The sequence below is a fragment of the Podarcis pityusensis genome (assembly GCF_964106645.2).
Source record: "Podarcis pityusensis genome assembly, chromosome: Z".
Lineage (NCBI taxonomy): Eukaryota > Metazoa > Chordata > Lepidosauria > Squamata > Lacertidae > Podarcis > Podarcis pityusensis.
In genome coordinates, this window is record NC_138044.1 from 40,069,692 (window position 1) to 40,091,609 (window position 21,918).

Sequence of the window (21,918 nt, forward strand, 5' to 3'; positions counted from 1 at the left end):
AAGCCCTCTCTGTTGACCGTTGGCGACGCTTCCGCTACTCGAGGCGTCGGAGGACCTCCTGCCGAGGCCATGGCGCCGGTGTCCCGCTCGCGGAGCCCAGAGGAGTCGCCGCCGCCCTCACGGCGGGATCGGAGCGGCAGCTCAACCAGCCCTTCCCCGCCCAGGTCCAGCCGGAGCAAGAGGTCCCGAGCCCGGTCTCCGTCCCGGTCTCGGTCCCGCGAGCGCGGCGGCGGCGGCGGGTTCCGTCAGCGGCCCGGCCCGCTTCACCACTTCGGCCACCGCCATGGCCCAGAGCACTACGGCAAGGAGCAGGAGGAGTCGCTGAGGCAGAGGTATGTGGGGAGGCTTGCTTGCTGGCCTCATCCGAGAAAGGGTCCTGGCTGGGTCTCCCCTCTTGAATATCTCCCCTTTTGAATATTTCATCCCTTCCTCCCTTACCTGTTTAATGCGCCGCTTGATTGAGGCTTGCAAAAAGATAGCAGCGCCGAGGCACGTGCCCTCCTTTATAAACATCGGAAGGTTAAATAAAGTACCAAAAGAGAGAGAGGAAAGTTACATGCAAGCTGTGCAGGAAAAGGTGCAGCTTCGGCTGAGGCTTCCCTTTCCCGCCCCCTCCCCGGGTAAATGTTCCTTTCCCCGCTTTTGCTAGCTGCAGCTACGAAACGGACAACTGTGAAATCAGTGTGGAGGATCTCAACCCAGGGATAAGGAACTTGAGGCTCTCTGGATGTAGTTGGCCATGCAGACTGGAAGTTGGTGCCCGGCAACATATGGAACGTCCCATGTTCCCCATCCCCGATCTATACGAATCAGTGTCCAAGTTTAACCAGTTTCTCATAAAAAGTTAACACAAAGAGTGGTTGTGCCTTTATGTGGTTGTGGTTGTGGTTGTGCCCCAAGTCATTTCTCTCTCACCCTTTCAGAATGTAGGTATATGGTTAGTTTTGCCATATTTGCAGATCTCCATTCTTCCCTTATTTCTGTATACCAGAGTTGCTGTTAAAAAGCACAGAAGCAGGGCTGTTTTGGGGTTTTTATGACAATCTAATTCTAAACCATAACAAAACCATTTGTGACATAAGATCTAATATGTTGGCTTTATATGGGTTCCAATCCTTATTGGGACCAGGTTGCTGACAGCCTACCGCCTTCAGAAGTTTTGATCATCTTTGACTTCAGAGCTTGGGATGGGGAAGAAGCATGAGAATGGGATCTTCTTGGTGGCAGCACTTTGCCTGTGGCAAGTAGTATTGCAACTCATCCCCTACCCTTGTTATATCATAACAGCTAGAAGGTTATTACTATGACTCCTAGCCATGGAGGTTTAAGTTGTGATACATAGTGCAGTTTAAACTGATGAAGTGATGGCTAAATTGACTTCAGTCTCAAGCATAAACCCTGTTCATACCTGCATGGAAGTAGGTTTCATTCAATTCAGAAAGGATTTGCTTTTGAGTACATATGCAAAGGTTAGGTCGGGTAGTGATTTTGATTGGGCAACGTATCACTAAATGTTAGTCCATTGATGCAAGCATCTTGTATGTTGATTTTGCTGTTGTCTAACTTTTGTTCTGATTTAAAACAATATCTTTATTTTTATTTATATCTTTTTTGTACCACTTTATATTCTTAAGGGGGGGAAATATCAGAGCAGTTTACAACGTATTAATACATCAAGTAAAACAATCCAGAATAAAACATTACAGAATAAAGTCATGTAAAAAGTATACATCCAAAGCAATATAATTAACAGGAAACTTAAATATTATTTTAAAGATTTAAAAATAAAACTTTACTAAAGGAATTCAGATATAAAATGCACATTTAAAGCAGCATAACTAACAAGAGACTAAAATATTATAACCACATAACGTTGCTACTGCCACTGCTGCTAATCCTTCCAGTGGGGTTTCATGGCAGATAGCAGTTGTGGAAGTTCAAGCTTGATGACCTGGGTTTGTACTAAGAGACAGCCAAGATGGTCTTTGGCCTCTTCAGAAGCCTCAGCTTTAGTAGCTAGAGTCAGTCAAGGCCCTTCTCTCCCAGGCCAAGTGGCAAAAGGTGTGCAATGAAGGGAGCAGGTGCCCCAGGACTCACAGTTAAGATGAGCCTTCAATGATCTCACCTCTCTTGTGACCTCTGGACATTAATTTGTCTAACCTCTTTAGCGTGTTCAGTACAGTGGTGCCCCGCAAGACGAATGCCTCGCAAGACAAAAAACTCGCTAGACGAAAGGGTTTTGCGTTTTTTGAGCTGCTTCGCAAGACGAATTTCCCTATGGGCTTGCTTCGCAAGACGAAAAACGAAAACGTCTTGCAAGTGTGTTTCCTTTTTCTTAACACCGTTAATACAGTTGCGACTTGACTTCGAGGAGCAACTCATAGAACGCGGTGTGGTAGCCTTTTTTGAGGTTTTTGAAGACTTTGGTGATTTTTGAAGCTTTTCCAAAACTTCTTTTAAACTTTTAAAACTTTTTTGGGGGGTTTTGGATTTTGGGTTGGGGTGTTTGGAATTCAAGGACTTTGTGTTAGGGAGGGGTTTGCAAGAATCTGGAAGCTTGTGTGGTTTTTTTCTGCATTTTTATGATTTTCTGTGACCATTGGGCCACTCTGCTGTTTTAAAAAAAAATTCTGGATTTGAATTTCTGTGTGGTGGGTGGCTGGGGGAACAGTTGAGGAGGGGGTTCTTCAGCAAGAAGCAAAGAGTGGAAGAGGAACCTTCTTTGAGTTGTCCCCCAGAGTCTTAGAAAATGTACTGTACACTTTGTTGATTTTTAAATGTTTTTCTGTCATGTTTAGAAACTTAATTTATTGTTCCTTCAATTTTTGAAATGCTCTTTACAGTATGTGTGACTTTAAAGAGCACTTAATAAACTCTTGTTGTACCAAATTTGGCTTTGTTTGGACTTTTTTTGACCGTAGGAACGCATTAATTGAATTTCAATGCATTCCTATGGGATTTCGTGCTTCACAAGACAAAAAATTCGCTAGATGAAAAAACTTGCGGAACGAATTAATTTCGTCTTGCGAGGCACCACTGTACTGCAATGCATCTAAGGCAGAGCTCTCCAAATTTTGTGTCGTGACTTGTTAGTGTGTTGGCTGCAGTGCATAGGTGTGTTGTGCAAATACTCCCTGTGCTCCTCTCTGGATTAGTTTAACCTCCGGTTTGCTAGTAAAACTGAATTACTGTGTAGTGAAATGATGCATGTCAAAAAAACTGTATCACCAACGTGAAATGTTTGGAAAGCTCTGATCTAGGGAGATTGTTTTCCCTTTAAGAAAAATTCAAATACTGTTACTGATAAATTAAGTTGTTTCTTGCCTTAGCAGTTCCATTCAGCTGTGAGGAACCTCAGCCTGGGTCCAAACGCAGTCTTCCTGGACTCCCTACATCATGCTCGCCTTCCCAGACACCCAAACTTGCACTGTTCACACCCTCCTTGCTGGGTTAAATGTATCATTGAACTGTGATAAAGCTTCTTAATTACCTAGTCAGAGAGGTGTGTGTTGTATGTATTAAGGATGGGCAATACTGTATCTGGTTTTCAGCATCACAATATATCACCAGCTAAATGTCACAATATCTCGATATAGCACAATATATATCTGTGGTGGCGGAGGGCCTTGCTGGGCCTCCCTGCGGGGGCAGAGAGTCCTGCCATACCTCCCTGCAGCGGTGGAGGGTGTGCAGAGCCGTAGCTAGGTGATCTTGCGCCCCTGGCAGAACTGTCTAGATTCTGCCCCCTACCCATGGACAAATTATTCTTTCCGCCTCTCCTCCAAGCTCCCCCCATTCAATTCACCCTCTATTTCAAAAGCTTTTCTTATGAGGCAATAATTGATATTTTTATTTATAGACATATTTTAGGCCGATTTTGCACCCCCCTCTCACCTGCGCCCCTGGTGGGAGCCCACCTCACCACCTCTTAGGTACAGCCCTGAGGGTGCGCAGTGCTTTCCTGCAGCAGCAGAGGGCCTTGCTGGGCCTCCCCGCAGCAGTAGGGGTCCCACAGTACCTCCCCACAGTGGTGGAGAGTGCACTGCACATCCCTGCAGCAGCAGAGGGTGCCGCTGTAGCTCCTTGTGGTGGTGGAAGGTGCGCTATGCTTCCCTGCAGCAGCTAAGGGCCTTGATGAGGCTCCCTGTGGCAGTAGAGGCCCTAAAAAATGTAAAAGTAGATTTAATAAAAATTGTAAATGAACTTCCATATATTATATTTAATACATTTTTCAACTAATTTATGAGTAGTTTAAGTGATTTACTAGTCAAGTTGCATCTGCTTCCCCACATAGAGGTATAAGTAGAATATGTGCATGCATAAGCCCCATTGAGTTCAACTAATACTGAAAAACACCCTCATCATCATTCTCACACAGTACCCAACCTCCCATTTCAGCATAAGGCAGCCAGCTAAATCTTCTACCCTCAAGCCCCCCCCCCAAAGCCCTCTTCCTACCAATCTCTCCCATTTTATCAAAGGGAGGGAAGGAAGGCAAGCAAGCAAAAAGAGAGTCTCCTTTAAAAAAAAAATTAAAAACCCTTTTTAATATTGATACGGAAGGGGGGGGCATGTCTTCTTCACCTTCTTCTTCGCTACAATATATCCATTTATTTCCAATTGTCAATGTCAAAAGGGACTAAAATCTATAAAATTCATAGAAAATCAACGTGCCAATTTGCTCAATTTCTCTAGGACTCCATGACACCTCCCCTGTCCTCCATAATCCCTCAAGCAAGGTGTCAAGACCCTAATCCTGTCAAATCGCTCTGCCAAGCCCTTCCTCCGGGCGATGCCAGGTGACAGACTATGCATACATGGACCATTGTCTTCTCAGGATGTGCTTATCTGCGCATATCTCCAGCTCTGCATATTCCCCCCTCCCTCCTCCATATGTTAATCCAGTGTAACCCAACCTCTTCCTAATGTATTCGTGATGTAATCTGTGTAACCCAACCTCTTCTTAATGTATTCATGATGTAACTGGGATGTATTTTGCACTGTATTCTGGGACATGGAGGGAAATTTCAAAAGTTCATGTCACCCCTTTCTCGCTGTTCAATCTCGCCTTGAACCTGTTGCGCAATAAACTTGGATCTCCTGCAACTTGCTCCTGTCTCCGGCTGAGCTCATTTTCTTCCGCAGGGACCCGCGGACTTAGTCCGATGAGCTGGGTGGCAGAGTAACCCCGCACCCAGAGTTTACCGTAACAATATGGAGGAAAGCTTTTTAGGGGGAACCAACAACATAAACAGCACCAGAAAATAAAAACAAAAACTCTTCCCCCTCTTTTTTCCACTGGTGAGGGAAGAAAGATGTGCTTTCCAGTTCTTTGTTTACTTTGCCTCTTTGATTGACTAGCTGTGGGGGATCCCTCCTGGATTGCTTGCAGACTGAGCTCTTAAGTGGATAGATACCAAGTGGATAGATACTACTTTCAGTGAATCTGAAAGAGTTTGCTGGTTTGTGTGAAGGGTTATCTTCATTTCTCATGGGTTTTGAGAGAGGAGGGAAAGAGCAAACAAAGCTAGATACACTTTTCTACAAATTATCTGCAAAGTATCCATTCAGCTGAGCTACTTCCTAGGAAACTGTCAAGTCTCTGCCTTACTGAAACACTTATCATGATGTTATTTTGATACAATATGGCAATTTATTGCACAGCCCTAGTATGTGTGTGCAGAAATCTCTTGACTGTTTGCATGACAGGAATATAGTCTACTGCACAAAGCTAACATTGCTCTACCCATTTTTGTCTCTGACCCCATTCCCCACTGGCATGTGGGCCCCAGAAGGTTGTCGGTGAGGAAAAGTGGTTCTCAGGCTGAAAAACAGTTCCCCACTCCAGTCTAACCCTTTTGCTCTATAGCAAGGCTGTCTCTTATGTATGAAAGCATCTCTATTCCTGTGTTGAGCTTAATTTTTATACATGGAAAATTTGTCCTGGGTTTCAACAGAGATGCATCTTTTACAGGCGATTAAACGAGAGAGAGAGAATAGGTGAACTTGGAGCACCTGAAGTTTGGGGATTCTCACCAAAGGTTCCTGACCCAGAGTAGGTTTGTGGTTTTTTAATAAATAAATGAATACTGCTATTTTCAGTGCTGTAACCTGTCTTGAGGACCTTCTCCTGAAATCTAATAAGGGGGATGGTGATTACCTTTTTCCATTTTGTTTTGTTGTGTCCCCCCCATGTTGGCTTATTTAGCACCATGGTTTTGTCAAATGCATTTTGTGTTCTACTTTGCTACATTCCTAAAATCAAATTGTTGAATCCCTTGGCATATTTAGCCTCATATATATATAATTAATATTTTAAAATCCGAACAGGGGTAAGCTCTCATATAGAAATTTATTTTATTGAAATACTTAACACTGAAGTCTTTATATGCTTTTGATCGCAGCTTTTCAAATTATGATGATATATTTTGCACTTCTACCTACACTAATATTGTTTTGTGCTCTGCCTTTAAATCTAGCTCTGATGAACACACTCCTGCAGAAGATGAAGATGGTACATCTAAAAAGAGCAGCTCTTCTGATTCCAGCTCAGAAGGTATTTTGCACTGATTTGGTGGCATTTGGGTAACATCATTAGTATTTGTAGGGCCTGAGTTGACTTGCCTTTCTAGAATGAATGCACTCCAAATGGAATTGCTAAAGTAAATTGCATCAATAATAATTAAAGTTCCTGACTCAGGGACACTTCCCATTGCCTTGTCATACTATTTGCAAATGATGTCTCCCATCCCTATGCAACAGCAGTCCCCTATCTGTTCTAGAAAGCAAGGCTGCAGCCTGGCCTCATAGGTGTAGCAGATGCAATCTGTTGGTCAGGAAGTAACAACCCATAGAGTGGACTGTTTGGCTTGATTGTAAAAACATTTCATTTTCAAATTATTTTCAGAGGAGGAGAAGAAGAAGAAAAGGAAGAAAAGGAAGAGAAAAGCTGCTTCACGTATGTGTGAACCTGTTGTGCAAGACTTGCGTTCCCAGCTTGGAATTGGCCTCGATTTCTTCTTTTGAGCTGCACACTTAAAGGGGGTTCTCCCAACCCACCTACACTATAGTTCAAATAAGGAATAGCAAATTCCCATAGTCTTTAAAGTCATATTTATTATTCCATTCATTCTGAAGTATTAACTTCTTCAGTTGTCAAGAATTTTGGCAAACTGAGAATCGTATCACAATAGCCCCATACTAACATTGTTCCATTGGACCCTTAAGCTCTCAGGAAGATGAGCTACAATTGAATGATATTGCATGAATGTTCATAAAGCATAGTGGGGGGTTTTTAAAATGAATATCACGCGTGGCATAGTGGCGCTGGGCCCTCCAGCTCCCATTAGCCTCAGCCAATGCAGGGGTGACGACAGCTGCAGATTCTCATCAGGAAGGCCGCTGCTTTTCCATCCCTACTGTGAATAGTCCAGGACTGCAATGCATTGTGTACTGGGGAATAATTAAATTCCTCATTCAGCTGCTATGTAATGTATATTAGGCTGGGAAAGTGAGCAGGTGGTTCAAAGTTACCCAGTCGCCTTCCTGGCTGATTTGGAATTTCTGTTCTGGTCTTCCCAGTCCTAACCCAACACCATTGACTATACCACACTGGTTTTCCACCCTTCTTTCACTCAAACTTTTTATGCCTTACCCCTGCTTATTTTTGCTTTTCTTTGTTATTAACATTTCAGGTGATGAGGAAAAAAAGAAATCCAAGAAGAGGAAAAAGAAGCATAGGAAGTAAGAGCTGTTTTTTTTAAAAAAAAAAAAAACTTGTAAAATTGCGGAGTTTGTGTTTCATGACACTAGTATCAAACTCCTGTTTCCCCAGCTACTATGTTATCACCAAGAGAACTCTTGACTCTGCTTTCAACTTCTGCTTTTTGTTTATTTCATTTTGCATTGTTTATTTCTGTTTTGGATTTTAGTTTGCTTTCCTTTTGGTCTGGTTATTGTCACCAGTTATGTCAATAATGTAGTAAAAGTTTTGTTAGTAAATAGATATGGAACAAAACTAAGGCCACGTTCATCTGAAAGAAAGCCTCACTGAACTTGATGAGAGTGGTTTCTGAGTTTGTGTTGTAAAGGAAAAGAGAAGGGGGACCAAATGTGTTTATGCTCTCAGTGCTTCACATCTTCCTTGCGAGCAAGCTTTGTTCTGCATTGTGTGTTCTGTATGCTCCCCAAAAGGCCAAAGATTTTTATTTGGTCCCAAAAAGGTTGTTTTTTCTTGGGTTATGGTTTTCCTCCCATAGTATCCTTTATACTTTATACATAGTATCCTTCCTGCCAACCTAGCAGTTTGAAAGCACGTCAAAGTGCAAGTAGATAAATAGGTACCGCTCCGGCGGGAAGGTAAACGGCGTTTCCATGCGCTGCTCTGGTTCGCCAGAAGCGGCTTAGTCATGCTGGCCACATGACCCAGAAGCTGTATGCCGGCTCCCTTGGCCAATAAAACGAGATGAGCGCCGCAACCCCAGAGTCGGCCACGACTGGACCTAATGGTCAGGGGTCCCTTTACCTTTACCTATCCTTTATACATATGGCTTTTCTTTAACCCTCTCGTTGATAATATTCTTAATATTGATAATATTCTTGTAAGCGACACGAAGCCAAAACATTTCTTCTTGTTCTTACCAACCTTTCTTCTTCCTTGCTTTGATTTTACATATTTATCCCATTTCCCTCTCACTTCTCAACAGAAAAAAGTCCAAGAAAAGAAAGAGTAAAAAGAGCAGGAAAGACTTCAGCGAGTCAAGCAGCGAAGATTCTGATGACGATGAACAGCAAGAGGATGATCTCTGGATTGAGAGATCAAGTAGGTTTTGAATGCTCATAGCTTCTTGGAAAAGCCTGCACACAGGAGCAGCCTTCACTGTTAGATTGGTCTTTGCTAAGGAAAGGCATCCCGAAAGAGATGTCAACTGATGTAGGCTTTAAATTTATTCATTTTGTAAGATGGTTATTTAGTTTATATGTATACCCCACCTTTTCCAACAGAAAAAAAATCAGGTGTGCTAATAAAATGAATATGCCATACAAAATAGATCAGACCACTGGAAGGCTACCTTCCTTTCGTGTAGAGTGGCTGGCTGCTGATGGAGCTCAAAGTGGACAAGATGGAAGTTAGGCCAGGCAGACCCCACAGAAAGGGTGGCAAGGATAAAATTTGTACAGTTGGGTTAAAAAAACTGGTTAAATAATGCATTAGAGAAGGTTTTGGCTTCATTCTTCCTTTTATTGCTTTCTTGCAGAAAATGCAGATGCTGTGGATTTCATAGGACCAGAAGCTCCCATTACTCATGCCTCTCAAGATGATCGGCCCTTGAAGTAAGTGCTGAACCTTTAGCTTATTTCAGCATTTGAAATCCAAGGTAGCCAAGGAATCCAAATGCAGTTCTTAACTATTATAGGGCATATTTAGATGTTCACAGAGCTCAGATAACAGAGCATATATAATCCTTAATAATCCTCAGCAAGCACCCTATTAGTTAGATCTATACTATTTTTCCTGTACAGTGGTACCTTGGTTCTCAAACTTAATCCATTCCGGGAGTCCGTTTGACTCCCGAAACAGTTCGAAAACCGAGGTGCAGCTTCTGATTGGCTGCAGGAGCTTCCTGCAGTCAATTGGAAGCCACGTCAGATGTTCGGCTTCGGATAAAAGTTCGCAGACCAGAACATTTCCAGGTTTGCGGCGTTCAGGAGCTGATTTGTTCGACAGCCAAGCCATTTGGGAACCAAGGTACCACTACTACAGATGAGTGAGTCTGAAAAAAATAGTAGCTTGCTTTAAGTCCATCTTTTTCATTTGTGGCTCAGGTGAAATTTGATGTGGGAACTTTCTGCTCTAATTGGCACTTGGATGGATGGATGTTCCAGAAGAGGTCGTTTCATGAGTTGAAAATATGGGCCACAATTGTGTGCCCTGACCTTCTGGTGGACTATAATCTCCCTAACTTCCCAGTGCTAATGCACGCGAGAGAACTGTGCTAGAGCCTCATGAAAACTTCTCTATATTTTGGCTTTTGATGCTGTGACATATGCTTAAACTAGATGTTCTTACACTTCCTTTTCTAGCATGTCTCACCTTGACAGTGAAGGGAAGCAGGTAGCAATGTGGAAAAGAACAAACTCTGGCTGCACTGCTTGTCCCAGCATTTTCTTATTGTTGCCCAGACAAAATGGAGAGCTTAACAGGAGGAAATCCAGGTGGAATAATGAGGCCAAGAGAATTAAGATAGTAGAGAAAAGACCCACCTACCTCCTTTTGCCCTGTCTATCTTAGAGGCACTTTGTAAGGAAGCTAGGATTGCAATGGTGAACTGAAAAAGGGATCCAAGGTTCCGGCTTCCCTTACCTATCTAGGACTTCTTGCACAAAATGGGCCTGTATATGAAATAATACTTGTAAGTTGTTTTGCTTTGTCCTCTTCAGCTTCTCTGTATCCATAGCTAGAGAGAGAAGTCAGTGGGGCTTTGGGATGCCAATATTTATTTATTTTTTTTGTAATGTAATGATCCTGTCTCTTTCTTAAAGCTATGGACATGCTTTACTCCCCGGTGAAGGCGCTGCCATGGCGGAATATGTAAAAGCTGGAAAACGCATCCCTAGGAGAGGTGAAATTGGTCTAACCAGTGAAGAGATTGCATCATTTGAGAAGTCTGGCTATGTGATGAGCGGCAGCAGGTGAGCGTTCTGGTGGGGACTGCTGTGGAATTTTGCTGCTGTTATGCAGTGTAGGGGGAGGCATTTGGGTAATGGCTAATAGAAATTGAGCTAGTAATGAAGGAAATCTTCTCTTCCTGTTGAACATTACTGGCTTTTTGATGTGCATCATGTTTCTCTTCAGGCACCGGAGAATGGAAGCTGTGCGTCTGCGTAAGGAGAACCAGATCTACAGTGCAGATGAAAAGAGGGCCCTGGCATCTTTCAACCAGGAGGAGAGGCGGAAGAGAGAGAACAAGATTCTGGCAAGCTTCCGAGAGATGGTCTACAGGAAAACCAAGGGCAAAGACGACAAATGAACAGGATGCTGCTCTTGTGCATATTGACAACCGTCCCCTGTTACAGCGATTCACAAACAGGTGTCCAGCATCACAGCCCTACTTGCAGGGTGTACTGCTGATTGAACTTCAGGAAATGGTTTATATGTATCAATATGAACCTTGACAGGTGTATGTGGATAGCCTGTTCACAAATTTGCTGTATGGCATTAACAGCAGCAGAAGGACAATTACCTAAATGAAATGAGACAAGGCTCTCTTGCAAATTATCCCAAAATATTGCTAGGAATCCAAGGTACTGTGAGAGTTGGTGGATTTAAAAGACACTTTGTAAAATTCTGAGCAGCAAATCAAGATTTGTGGAACTGAAACTTGGCATTTTTTTAAGGTTGCTTTGTTTTCAATCCTTTGCTAAGAGAATGTTGAATGTACAGTACGAGTCACAGAGTGGATCAGAGTGATCTTCCAATGGCTTTAGATAACCAAATAAATGTTGGTGTGCGCATATGGGAATTCTTGGATGCCAACATCTCAAGTTTTGGGCAAGTACTCTTTGGTGAGAGAACCCCAGCAGGGAGTTGGAAGTCACAATATATTCAGCAAAGTAAAGCATGGAAATATAGGCTGTTTTACCTTTAAAATATGCGCTTTCAAGTGAGTTCCAAATTTTCCCTCTTCCCCCAGAATGGGATATGACCACACATTTGGCAAGTTACAAGATTGTTTACTAACAAACTCTCCAAAGGTCCGATTCATGTGCTCTTCCACACATCAGTCAAAAGTTGCACAGACAGTAAAACTTAACTTAGTTACAAAGTGATGAAAGTTCCTAGACATAGGAAGTGAACTGGCCTAGGAACTGGCATAGGAAGTGAAGAGTAGTTTGTGAGAAGCCATGCTGCTAAGCTGGAGTAACCAGTTCAAACCTCTTCACATGCTAAGGTGCTCAGGTAGACTGGGAGGAAATGATAGATTTAATTCCAAGGTAAGGGAACTGACATAGCTAAGCCTGGCAGGACAGCTAACTCTATTGTATTAACCATTTCATGCATTAATTAGACTTAAGCATGTTGGTTATATGGGGCTGGTTATCCCACAATAACAGATGGTGCAAATTAATTGTACCATTGATTGCACAAAGACAAAAGGTCATTAATACAGCCTTTTTAAGCTTCAGAACAGATTTATTTGTTGTATATTAGTGAGACTTGATTCTCTTTTACTAGATTTTAAGTGACTTAAATTATAGTCTTTTTCAGTGGCTCTGATTCCTTGTAAATAGAGTTGGAGCAGCTCACTTTGTGCAGATTTGTACATTTTAAGTATTAATATATTTTATAATTTTAATAAGAAGCTGTATAATGCTGCAGCAGAGTGTCTTCCAGTGACTAGCCTGTTACTGAGCCAGCAGTGTAATGGGCATTTGCGCCCTCCCGTTTCTCTTTGCTTTCATCATCCTGTACATTAACTAGTATGGGGAGTCTGACTGACAGCTCATCAAGAGAGAGAACTATTTGAAGATTGGAAGCATCTTCCTACCTGACTTCATTGTGCAAATAGAGTTTCAGTGGAACAAAACAGGTTAGATATCCATTTGGCTTTGATGGGCTGAAAACTTGACCCCTATTGTAGGCAAAGTCTTTATGCCGGTATTGAAATGTGTCTGGCATGTGCCATCCACTGTGACTTCTGAACACCTCTGCTCTTTCAGAAGCCTCAAACCCAGTCTAAAAAATCTTCCAAGTTCAGGGGACCCTCAGGGGCACAAGGAACTGTGAGGCAAAAGTTGGGAGGGAGTGGTGAAGTCATAAAATGTGTACAGGGAGTGGGCTTGATGTGCATCCTGTGTACCATTCCTTTCACAATTCCAAAACCACGTATTATTTCTGGAAAGTTACATTTAAAATTGTTCCCCTGGGTGCACCTTCGTTGTTTTTTATCTATGGCTTGTCAGTTTCAAGCCATGACTCGTTCTTTGAAACAACTATAAAAATAAACACTTCATTTCGACAGTGTTTGAAAGCACTTGCCATTTGGAAAATTGGAACTCGTGGCTGTGGCTCACAAGCAGGTCTTGAATAAAGATCACATGTCAACGGCTTAGTGTGCATGTTGCAGTCTATGGTACTAACTTGGTATTACTCAAATAGGTGAACAACTGGGACTGATGAGAGCAAGAATTCCCAATAATAAAATTGTGGGATGTAATCCATTGGTGCAGTCAAATGCATCATTCCTTGTTTCCCTACAGTGGGCACAGGCAGGGGAACATCCAGTCAGTGTAACTTCCTATACCACCAGTCGGGATCTCCTTCCACTGCTTGTGACCTGGGAGTTGGGCATGGCTCTGGCTAACTCCTTAAAAGAGCCAAGTCATGCAGCCATTTTCTCACTTCTTGTTTTTATCTTGTCTTCCTTGCTGATCTTTTGCTGCCACGCTGCTCTCCTGCAACCATTTTCTATTCTTAATGTAATTTTGTTGTCTGCTGGCTCTTAGCCAGCAGCACAAGTTCAGTCTCCATATAAGATGAACTCATAGTTTCTTTGTGTAACTACCAAGTAAAGTCTGCCTTTCAGGAATCATATTGTGAACTGAAATGTGAGTAAACTTTTTGTTACTTTACTCAGAAAGACTCTCATGTCTTTATTCTTTTAAGAGGGATTAAAGGCAACACCAGAAAATAATCTTAACTATGAGATTCAAACAAATCTGCAAACTAGCTTCCAGCTATATTGAGGGGAATTTGCTCTGCTACATCATAATACTTAATCAATACAGTGGTACCTCAGGTTAAGAACTTAATTTTTTCTGGAGGTTCATTCTTAACCTGAAGTACCACTTTAGCTAATGGGGCCTCCCGCTGCTGCCGTGCCACCGCCGCATGATTTCTGTTCTCATCCTAAATCAAAGTTCTTATCCCGAGGCACTATTTCTGGGTTAGCAGAGTCTGTAACCTGAAGTGTCTGTAACCCGAAGTACCACTGTATATCCTTCCCTACCATCCTTAGCATTCCCACAAAAACCATTAAGCATATTTAAATGAGTTTAAAGAAAAATAATACATAAAACATTTTAAAAGGTAGAGGAAAACAAAAATAACAATACAACAGTAAAATATAATTAAGTATTCCCAACAGTAAGGAATAATGGGTGTTGTTGTCCAAAACATCTGGCGGTCTAGCTTATGACACAGAGTGACATGCAGATACAGTGGTCCCTTGGGTTACATACACTTCAGGTTACAGATTCCGCTAACCCAGAAATAGTGCTTCAGGTTAAGAACTTTGCTTCAGGATGAGAACAGAAATCGTGCTCCGGCAGTGCGGCGGCAGCAGGAGGCCTCATTAGCTAAAGTGGTGTTTCAGGTTAAAGTACGGACCTCCGGAACGAATTAAGTACTTAACCTGAGGTACCACTGTATAACCCCTTGCAAATTACCTTAAAAAGAGTTTTGCATACATTGGCAGTGTGGCCATATCTGTGTAAGCAAAGCTTCATTTCCTAACATGGTACCCTCCAGATGTTGTGGAGTACAATTTGCATCTGCCCCAGCCAGCCTGGTGAGTGGTCATGAATTATGTAGGGAGGGGAGCACCACGTTTGTTACCCTTGGCCTACATAGATTTGGAAGGTTGCAGTAAGTGGAGATCTCTTCCATGTCTACTGCAGGGCACTGATGCTTTGCGGGTTTGATCAAGTAACATTTACTCTCCAGGAATTAAGCCTTCTAACATGAGACAGAAAGACCAAAAATGAGACGCTGACTACAGATATGCACAGCTTTTATTTATAAAAACTAGCAGAAAACCTAAAAGAGATTTTTTAGTTTGTAACAATTCTAGAGGAATTAAAAAGTGATTGTCTCCATCATGATTATTTTGCTTTCAATCACATCTTTGAGCCATTTTTCTTTGAATCGAGACTCTCCTGGCCTATAGAGAGAGAGAGCAGAAGAAATATAACACAAGAGTTGGGTTACTTAACACATCTGTGTTGGGAACTATGGTTTGTTTGTTTGAAAAGTTAATTCCCTAACAATATTCATCATAATCATCTATCTGCAGGTCTTGAGTTCAGGTTACAACAGTTTAAAATAAAAAACAGATTACAGTCACAGGAATAGGGTGGATCCTGATTTTTAAAAATGGCCTGTTTTGACATGCTAACACTTCTGTCCTGATGTCCGTGCCACCTTTAGCTTGTTCCTGCACACATCTGTACATTTAATGCCTTTTAACCCATTTATGGTGACTTTAAAAAAAACAACCCACTCCTGAGAATTGGGGAAAACCCAGGACAGATCTTCGAGTCACACAGGGGTATACGAAGGTGTGCACTTTACACAAGTCTAAATTCCTGCACTACCAGAATGGGTTAGTTAACACTACATTGGATGCAACCCTCTTAGACCCCTAATGTAAAACAAATCTCAGTCAGTCATAGGCATGGTGTCCAGTAATGAACATGTGACCAAATTTTGGGGAAGCCCCTTAAACTCAGGGCACATCTTGAATAAACAATCCTTTAGCACTAAGCAGCAGAATCCTAGACATTCCTGGTAGGTAGGTATAGGATTGCAGGCTAAGAGATGAATCTTCAGTGAATGTAGTTGGGGGAAAAAACAACCAGCCATGTGTCCTGCAAACTGTAGCAGATTATGGTACATTTTTTTGCAGCTGATTTCTGCACAAGAGCAAGCCTGGACTCTTCTAAGCCAGCAGTCCTAGTTGCAAATCAAAGAGACACAGAGAAAGGCAGGTACAATTCACTCCTAGATGGGTTTGCAAGATGAGCAGATCTTTTCCCATAACAAAACATTCAGCAGAATTTATCATACCACCATTATTTCATGGATTATTTTTAAAATAGAAAATACCTGTGAATTAGCTTATTCGTTTCCACCACAAAGAATACTTCAACAGGTAATGTCTGCATTAAATGAGGGAGAGAGAAAAAAACACACTCTGAGAATGTTGGGCTTCCATTTTGCTTTTTAAAATCACCCTTCCCTACAAGGGCATTCTGGTCCTCATGGACACTAGTAAACTCAAAATATAATAGCAATAGGAAATTTTCAAGCAAGAGAAGCCTAACTGTAATGTTGGGGTCTGATGGGCGCGCCTCTAGGGTCTTGGTACTATGCATACAATAAGCCTCTGTGGCTCAACCTTTCCAACTGGGAAAGGTTACAAAATTGTATTTTAGTTATTTTTAAACATTCATCAAAATAAATTTTAGGATGGTGTGCTGCATATGCAGATTAAAATGTAATAATGGTAATAATAATAAAAGAACAGTATCCTAAAAAGGCAACAGTAGTTAGTCTTTTAACTTGGAAAAAAGGAGGGGAAGACTTAGTCAAAGTGTGTAAAATTATGAGTTGGGTGGATCAGCAACAGTTTTCCTGTTCTTACAAAATAAGAAGCCAGGACATCTGATGAAGCTGATAGAGGGATGCAGGACAGGCAAAAGGAAGTGCTTCTAGGTTTAAGGAACCTTTGACTCTCCATATGTTGCTGACCTCATCATCCTTGGCCATTATGGGCTTTGCTTGCTGGGGTTCATGGGGGGTGGTAATTCAGCAACAAATGGAGAGCCAAAAGTTCCCCATACCTGCTCTATTGGTTTTTAGCTGAGGTTCTCTTGCCTTGTTCTGCTGTTTTTATCCCCGGCATTTTGCTGCTGTCTGGTTTACTGTACTGTATTGTTTTCACTGCTTCTGCAGACCCCCTTGAAGCAGTGTAAGTTCTATACATAAACCAATTCACACTACAGCCATGTGGGGTCACATTCCCCGCCTCTGCCGTTTTTTGGGTGGATGACAAGGTAAATCATACCTAAATACAGAAGTATATGGGAAGACCGACTCTGGGGTTGCGGCTCTCATCTCGCTTTATTGGCCAAGGGAGCCGGCGTACAGCTTCCGGGTTATGTGGCCAGCATGACTAAGCCGCTTCTGGTGAACCAGAGCAGCACACGGAAATGTCATTTACCTTCCCGCCAGAGCAGTACCTATTTATCTACTTGCACTTTGACGTGCTTTCGAACTGCTAGGTTGGCAGAAGCAGGAACCGAGCAATGGGAGCTCACCCCATCGCGGGGATTCGAACCACCGACCTTCTGATCGGCAAGCCTTAGGCTCTGTGGTTTAACCCACAGCGCCACCCGCGTCCCTTAATGGAAGTATTACTGTAACTATTATTGTTAAAGTTAGAAACTGCTTACATGCCAAAATGGCTTCTACAAGTATAAAATCAGTTACAAAATCAAAACATAATTTAAATACATGACAAAACAATTCCATCAAAGCCTTAAAAGCTTTCATAATTAGACTATACTATAAATGTACAACAGTTTAAATAGTTTATAAACAATTAAATAAGGAGGGTGGATTTCAATGTCATGATTCATAATCATTCCGTCAGCACAAGTATTTCTGATACTCCTCTCCTCCAATTTGTGGGGGATGTGGGGGCATGATGGGGCAAAAGAGTGGGGAGAAAGTCTCATAACGCTGACAGGAGTCTTTAGACTGTCTGCCACTACCACAATTATTTAGTTCAAGTTTTTAGGAAGTTCAAGTTCAGGGGACTGTTCTGCCTAAACATGCGTGCCTTCAAATAAAGGGCATGAATGGAGTGTGATCAAACACTTGGCAAATGATCAAGTTTATAGATCTCAAAAGTTCAAACTTGATCCTAATGAGGGTGTTCTGTCCCCCTTCCTGCTTTTTTATTTTTATATAAGAATATTTAATTATCCTCTGGGCTTATAGGTCTTCAGAGGTGATGTCAAAATACTTACTGATGGTCTGATTTTGGAAATCTCTATGACGAAATAGACACAAGCTGTTGCTCGTGGGATGGGCTTTCTACAGGTCGGGATACTCCAGCGGACCCGGTAAAAGTATCTTGTGGAATACTCCAGTTCCTCTTCGCTGATATAGTTTGTCCAATGTAGCCAGCTCTCATGAAGCTCCCATGTCTGTGGAATAAACATAGGCCATGATCTGGCCCCATGCACAAGCATTTGCTTGCCTTTGCCAGCAATTGAACATAGTGGGTACAACCCGCTGTGTCAAGCACATGTCAAGCCTTTGGCGTTATCAGAATTGCAATGTTATGAGTCACACAATAAGGACTCCTGGTTTCAAATCCCCTGCCAGGCTGCAAAAACTCTCTGACTGACTGGGCCATTCGCTTTCTCCCAACTTTCCAAGATTGTAGTGAGAAGGATTAGAGGCAGGGGAAGGTTTGAGGCCATGATCTGAGGGCACATGATGGAGGTGTTATCCAGGCCCCATTCTTGGCTGCCTGTCACTTTAAGATGGCCCAGTACTGATCACCCACAGCCTCTGGGAATCTTTTGGCTATGTCATGGTGGGCAATCAATCCCTTTGTGATTGGCTGAGCAGGCCAGCTGTCAGTTAAGACCCACCTGGGTAAGAAACTCTTCGAAATGGACTGTTGCCGTACAGTCCCTTGTCTGCCCAATTGACCGTCTATGCTGCAACAAATGTGGAGACCAGAAGCCCATTTGTAAGTAGCTGCAATAGAACTGACCTTCTAGTGAAGGGCAGGTAACAACAACAATGTTTTAAAAGTCTAACAAACAAACCATTCTTTGCTCCTTGCTTAAACAAGAAAGTCTGTGGAGGCTTCCCCATAGGAGCTGATAATTGTTATCTAATATACAAAGATGATTCATTTGTGAACCTGCATCGTCTCACAAAAAAATGTGTACCACTATTTATAAGGATGCGACAAAAAGTGTTACCTGCCCAAAGATAGGGTTGGGATAGATGGATCCTAAGGGGAATGTGGTGTTGGCCTACCTGAAAGCTCCTGGCACGAATGGATTGCCTAGCAGTCATGAAAGGATGGGAGAAAAAAAGGCCTCTCCCCCACCTTCTGTCACAGCAGCCAGATAGTGAAGAGAAACAGGGTTGGGTGTGCATGTACTCTGCCATGAATTCCATGGTGGAAAAACGATGGATATAAATGAGCATAAATGTTTAACTGTGTGGTTGAGGATGACTGCAGGTTCCTTTGGTCTTTTTCACATGAGGTGCGGAAGAACTTGCAATTAATGATAACAGCCAGATTCACTGCCTGATCAGAAGGTCAGCGGTTCGAATCCCCACGACGGGGTGAGCTCCTGTTGCGCGGTCCCTGCTCCTGGCAACCTAGCAGTTCGAAAGCACGTCAAAGTGCAAGTAGATAAATAGGTACCGCTCCGGCGGGAAGGTAAATGGTGTTTCCGTGTGCTGCTCTGGTTCGCCAGAAGCAGCTTAGTCATGCTGGCCACATGACCCGGAAGCTGTATGCTGGCTCCCTTGGCCAATAAAGCGAGATGAGTGCCGCAACCCCAGAGTCGTCCGCGACTGGACCTAATGGTCAGGGGTCCCTTTACCTTTACCTATGCTATTAATCATTCATTGCTGTATATTTGATGTACCGGTACTTGCAGCACCTACCCACCAAAATTTAGGAAAAAAAGATAAAGAAATATTGTTGCTCTTATTAACATAGTATCAATTATTTAGTACAATAAAGCTGCCATCCTAAACCCACTTACCAAGGACTCAGGCCCACTGAACACAGTGAAACTTATTTCCACGTACACATCTATAGCAGTGGTTCCCAATTAGCTAAGTACTGCATTTTTTTCAAAAGCCAAGCCAAATTTGAAATCTCTATGGTAGCTTTTGTTATGTGAAGGGTGCCACAGACACCCTGGGTGGGTTATGCAGACCCCTTGAGGGAACCACTGATCTAAAGGATTGCACTGTGTGTTGCCTTCAATGTCACCAAACATACAGGCCCTTTCCAGCTGATTCTTACAGCATATTCATGCATCCAGACAGTCATGTCACTTGGCTAAAGGCATTGAGTAAGTATCCAATTTTAAACTTACTTTTAAATAATCCTCAATCTGTGCCAGTCCATTAAATACTGTGAAATCCTTGCACTTCATCCATGTAATATTTGGTACTGGATATTTGATTCCTGGAACTGAAGGGAAGGGAATAAGTTAATCTCTGGCAAGGGTGGCTTTTATACTATCCAGGAGGCATCAAAAGCATAGCAAGTTAATACTGTAATACCTGCCTCTGTCTTTTGCAGGTGTCTAATAGTGTATATTGCATCTCTGATAACATTTTTCACAATAGACTCTGCTGCCTTCCTGATGGCTTCCAGAGCTGGATCTTCAGCTTCCACAGATGCATCTTCAGCTTCCATGGATGCATCTACAGCTTTCACAGGTGCATCTTTGCCTTCCACGTTAGTGGTCAACTCCATTGCCCACAACTCTAGAAAGAGAGGATAAGGACAGCACACAGGGTCATAAGGATCATTGTTCAGAATTTGACCTACACAGCAAGCAAAACTGCATATTTGGCATAACCTACTCTGCCACTGCTAATCATAGAAAAGATCAAAACCCCATCGTCATTCTTAAGAAAACCATTTTGGGCTGTTACACTGGGCAGACCTGGTTTACCACTGAGTGTATGCTCAGTTGGTAGCTGCAACTAGTCCTGGTCCCCTGTAAAAACACGGAAAGGGCCTTATACTGAGTCAGCCTATTGGCTTACCTAGCTTGCCAGCATGGACTGGCAACAGTTCTCCAGGGTTTCAGACAGGATTCTTTCCCAACCCCAATTAGAGATGGGGGGGAGGGTTTGAACCCTGGCCCCTTTTGCTTCAGAGCATGTGGTTCCACCCCCAAGCTATGGCTCAAACACATCTTTGTCACATTCTTTCATTACATTTTGCAGTGTACGCCTTGAAAAGTATTTGGTGTATGCCTGCAAATCATAATCTGCAAAGAGGGAATGAGAAATCATGAACAAGCCTGTTCCTTTGCATTTCTTTAGTCCTCTCATTTCCACTGCGTTCAGCCACAAATGCAAATAATTAAGAATGTGAATGTTCTGAGAAATAATCACCAAGGGATGTTGTATGAAAGTCAGCACTTCCTCTGATCCCGCAAAGGATAGTAGATCACTCCATTACCAGCTTGAAAGTGCTTTCCAAATGCTTTTCTCTTGTGATCGGAGCTGCTTTATTTCCTCCGAGATGCAGGTTCCCAGGGCTCATTAAGCAGCAGGCTCTCAGGCTTCTGTGACAAGTGTTTGGTCACAATCATCGCCTGGGCAACAGCAGTTCATCCAATAGAGCTGCAGGTTTGATGTACAGGCATTCCATCCTACTGAAAGGAAAAAAGAACACTGGTGGAGATCAGCTCTTAGCACACAGCGTGCAGCCAATGATATTGTTAGGCGTTCAAGAGGCTGCGAAGTGATTAATGCGAGTTGGGTGGTGTTTTTCACCTTATGGAGCAGGGCATATCAGCCCACATCATACGTGCACTTTTTGCATGAGGGGTGGGAGGGAATTGGGGGTGAAACCCTTTAGAATGGCCATGGTTAAAAGATGCGTTTGACTGGAGGGAGGAAAATTCTTGGTGCTTTCTAGGCCACAAAATTTGGGCATGCAGCAACGCAGTTTGTGTTGCTAACCATTAAATGGTCAAACATAGGCTGTGTACACACCATTGCTTCAAAGCTGGAAAGAGCACCGATGCTTTGAAGGGTGGGGAAACCGCTAGAGCGACGCGGTACCCCTTAAAAACCTCGGATTGAGCATTCCAAGGACTTGGTATTCCTGCGGTGCCTAGAACGACTCCCTCACCCCCCAGTAAGCTCTTGATAAGGGCTCTGAGAGCGGGTGGGGTTGGAGACGGAGGCACTTGGGAACAGACTCGCTTCCTTCATCGCATGAAGCTCCTGGAATGTGAATGGTCTAAATTCACGTTTTAAGAGGAACCAAGTTTATCACGTACTGGCAAGACAGAATTTGGATATAATTTGTTTACAAGAAACACATGTTATAAGACTTCATA

General features: G+C 42.8%; 2 protein-coding genes and 1 long non-coding RNA gene across 4 annotated transcripts; 1 reads left to right on the top strand and 2 right to left on the bottom strand.

Moving 5' to 3' along the window:
• Positions 1-6: 6 nt before the first annotated feature.
• On the top strand, positions 7-13,108 carry NKAP (NFKB activating protein). Its single transcript, XM_080991142.1, has 9 exons — positions 7-332; positions 5,975-6,055; positions 6,480-6,556; positions 6,908-6,958; positions 7,695-7,743; positions 8,706-8,821; positions 9,258-9,333; positions 10,543-10,692; positions 10,856-13,108. Exons 1-9 carry the CDS (start codon positions 70-72, stop codon positions 11,028-11,030), a joined length of 1,038 nt encoding a protein of 345 aa, XP_080847268.1. The 5' UTR covers positions 7-69; the 3' UTR covers positions 11,031-13,108.
• Positions 4,577-5,968, bottom strand: LOC308468780. Its single transcript, XR_013981877.1, has 2 exons — positions 4,958-5,968; positions 4,577-4,916 (listed from the first exon to the last, which is right to left on the bottom strand). It is a non-coding gene; the product is annotated as an uncharacterized lncRNA (long non-coding RNA).
• A 1,667-nt stretch (positions 13,109-14,775) lies between the features above and the next one.
• AKAP14 (A-kinase anchoring protein 14) lies at positions 14,776-21,194 on the bottom strand. Of its 2 annotated transcripts, none has more exons than XM_080991159.1 (6): positions 21,030-21,194; positions 20,117-20,321; positions 19,927-20,024; positions 17,815-17,994; positions 15,887-15,939; positions 14,776-14,942 (listed from the first exon to the last, which is right to left on the bottom strand). In XM_080991159.1, exons 1-6 carry the CDS (start codon positions 21,111-21,113, stop codon positions 14,858-14,860), a joined length of 705 nt encoding a protein of 234 aa, XP_080847285.1. In that variant the 5' UTR covers positions 21,114-21,194; the 3' UTR covers positions 14,776-14,857. The 2 variants fall into 2 exon arrangements, with proteins under 2 accessions (XP_080847285.1, XP_080847286.1); XM_080991160.1 differs by having other exon boundaries at positions 20,117-20,323; positions 20,963-21,147.
• Positions 21,195-21,918: the final 724 nt, after the last annotated feature.

Coding starts and splice junctions, on each gene's coding strand:
- NKAP (XM_080991142.1), top strand. CDS start 70: ATGGCGCCGGTGTCCCGCTCGCGGAGCCCAGAGGAGTCGCCGCCGCCC. Junction 6,056..6,479: donor CCAAAGGTTCCTGACCCAGA/GTAGGTTTGTGG, acceptor CTTTAAATCTAG/CTCTGATGAACACACTCCTG. Junction 7,744..8,705: donor AGGAAAAAGAAGCATAGGAA/GTAAGAGCTGTT, acceptor ACTTCTCAACAG/AAAAAAGTCCAAGAAAAGAA.
- AKAP14 (XM_080991159.1), bottom strand. CDS start 21,113: ATGAGCCCTGGGAACCTGCATCTCGGAGGAAATAAAGCAGCTCCGATC. Junction 20,025..20,116: donor CCTGCAAAAGACAGAGGCAG/GTATTACAGTAT, acceptor CCTTCCCTTCAG/TTCCAGGAATCAAATATCCA. Junction 17,995..19,926: donor AGATTGAGGATTATTTAAAA/GTAAGTTTAAAA, acceptor TTTATTCCACAG/ACATGGGAGCTTCATGAGAG.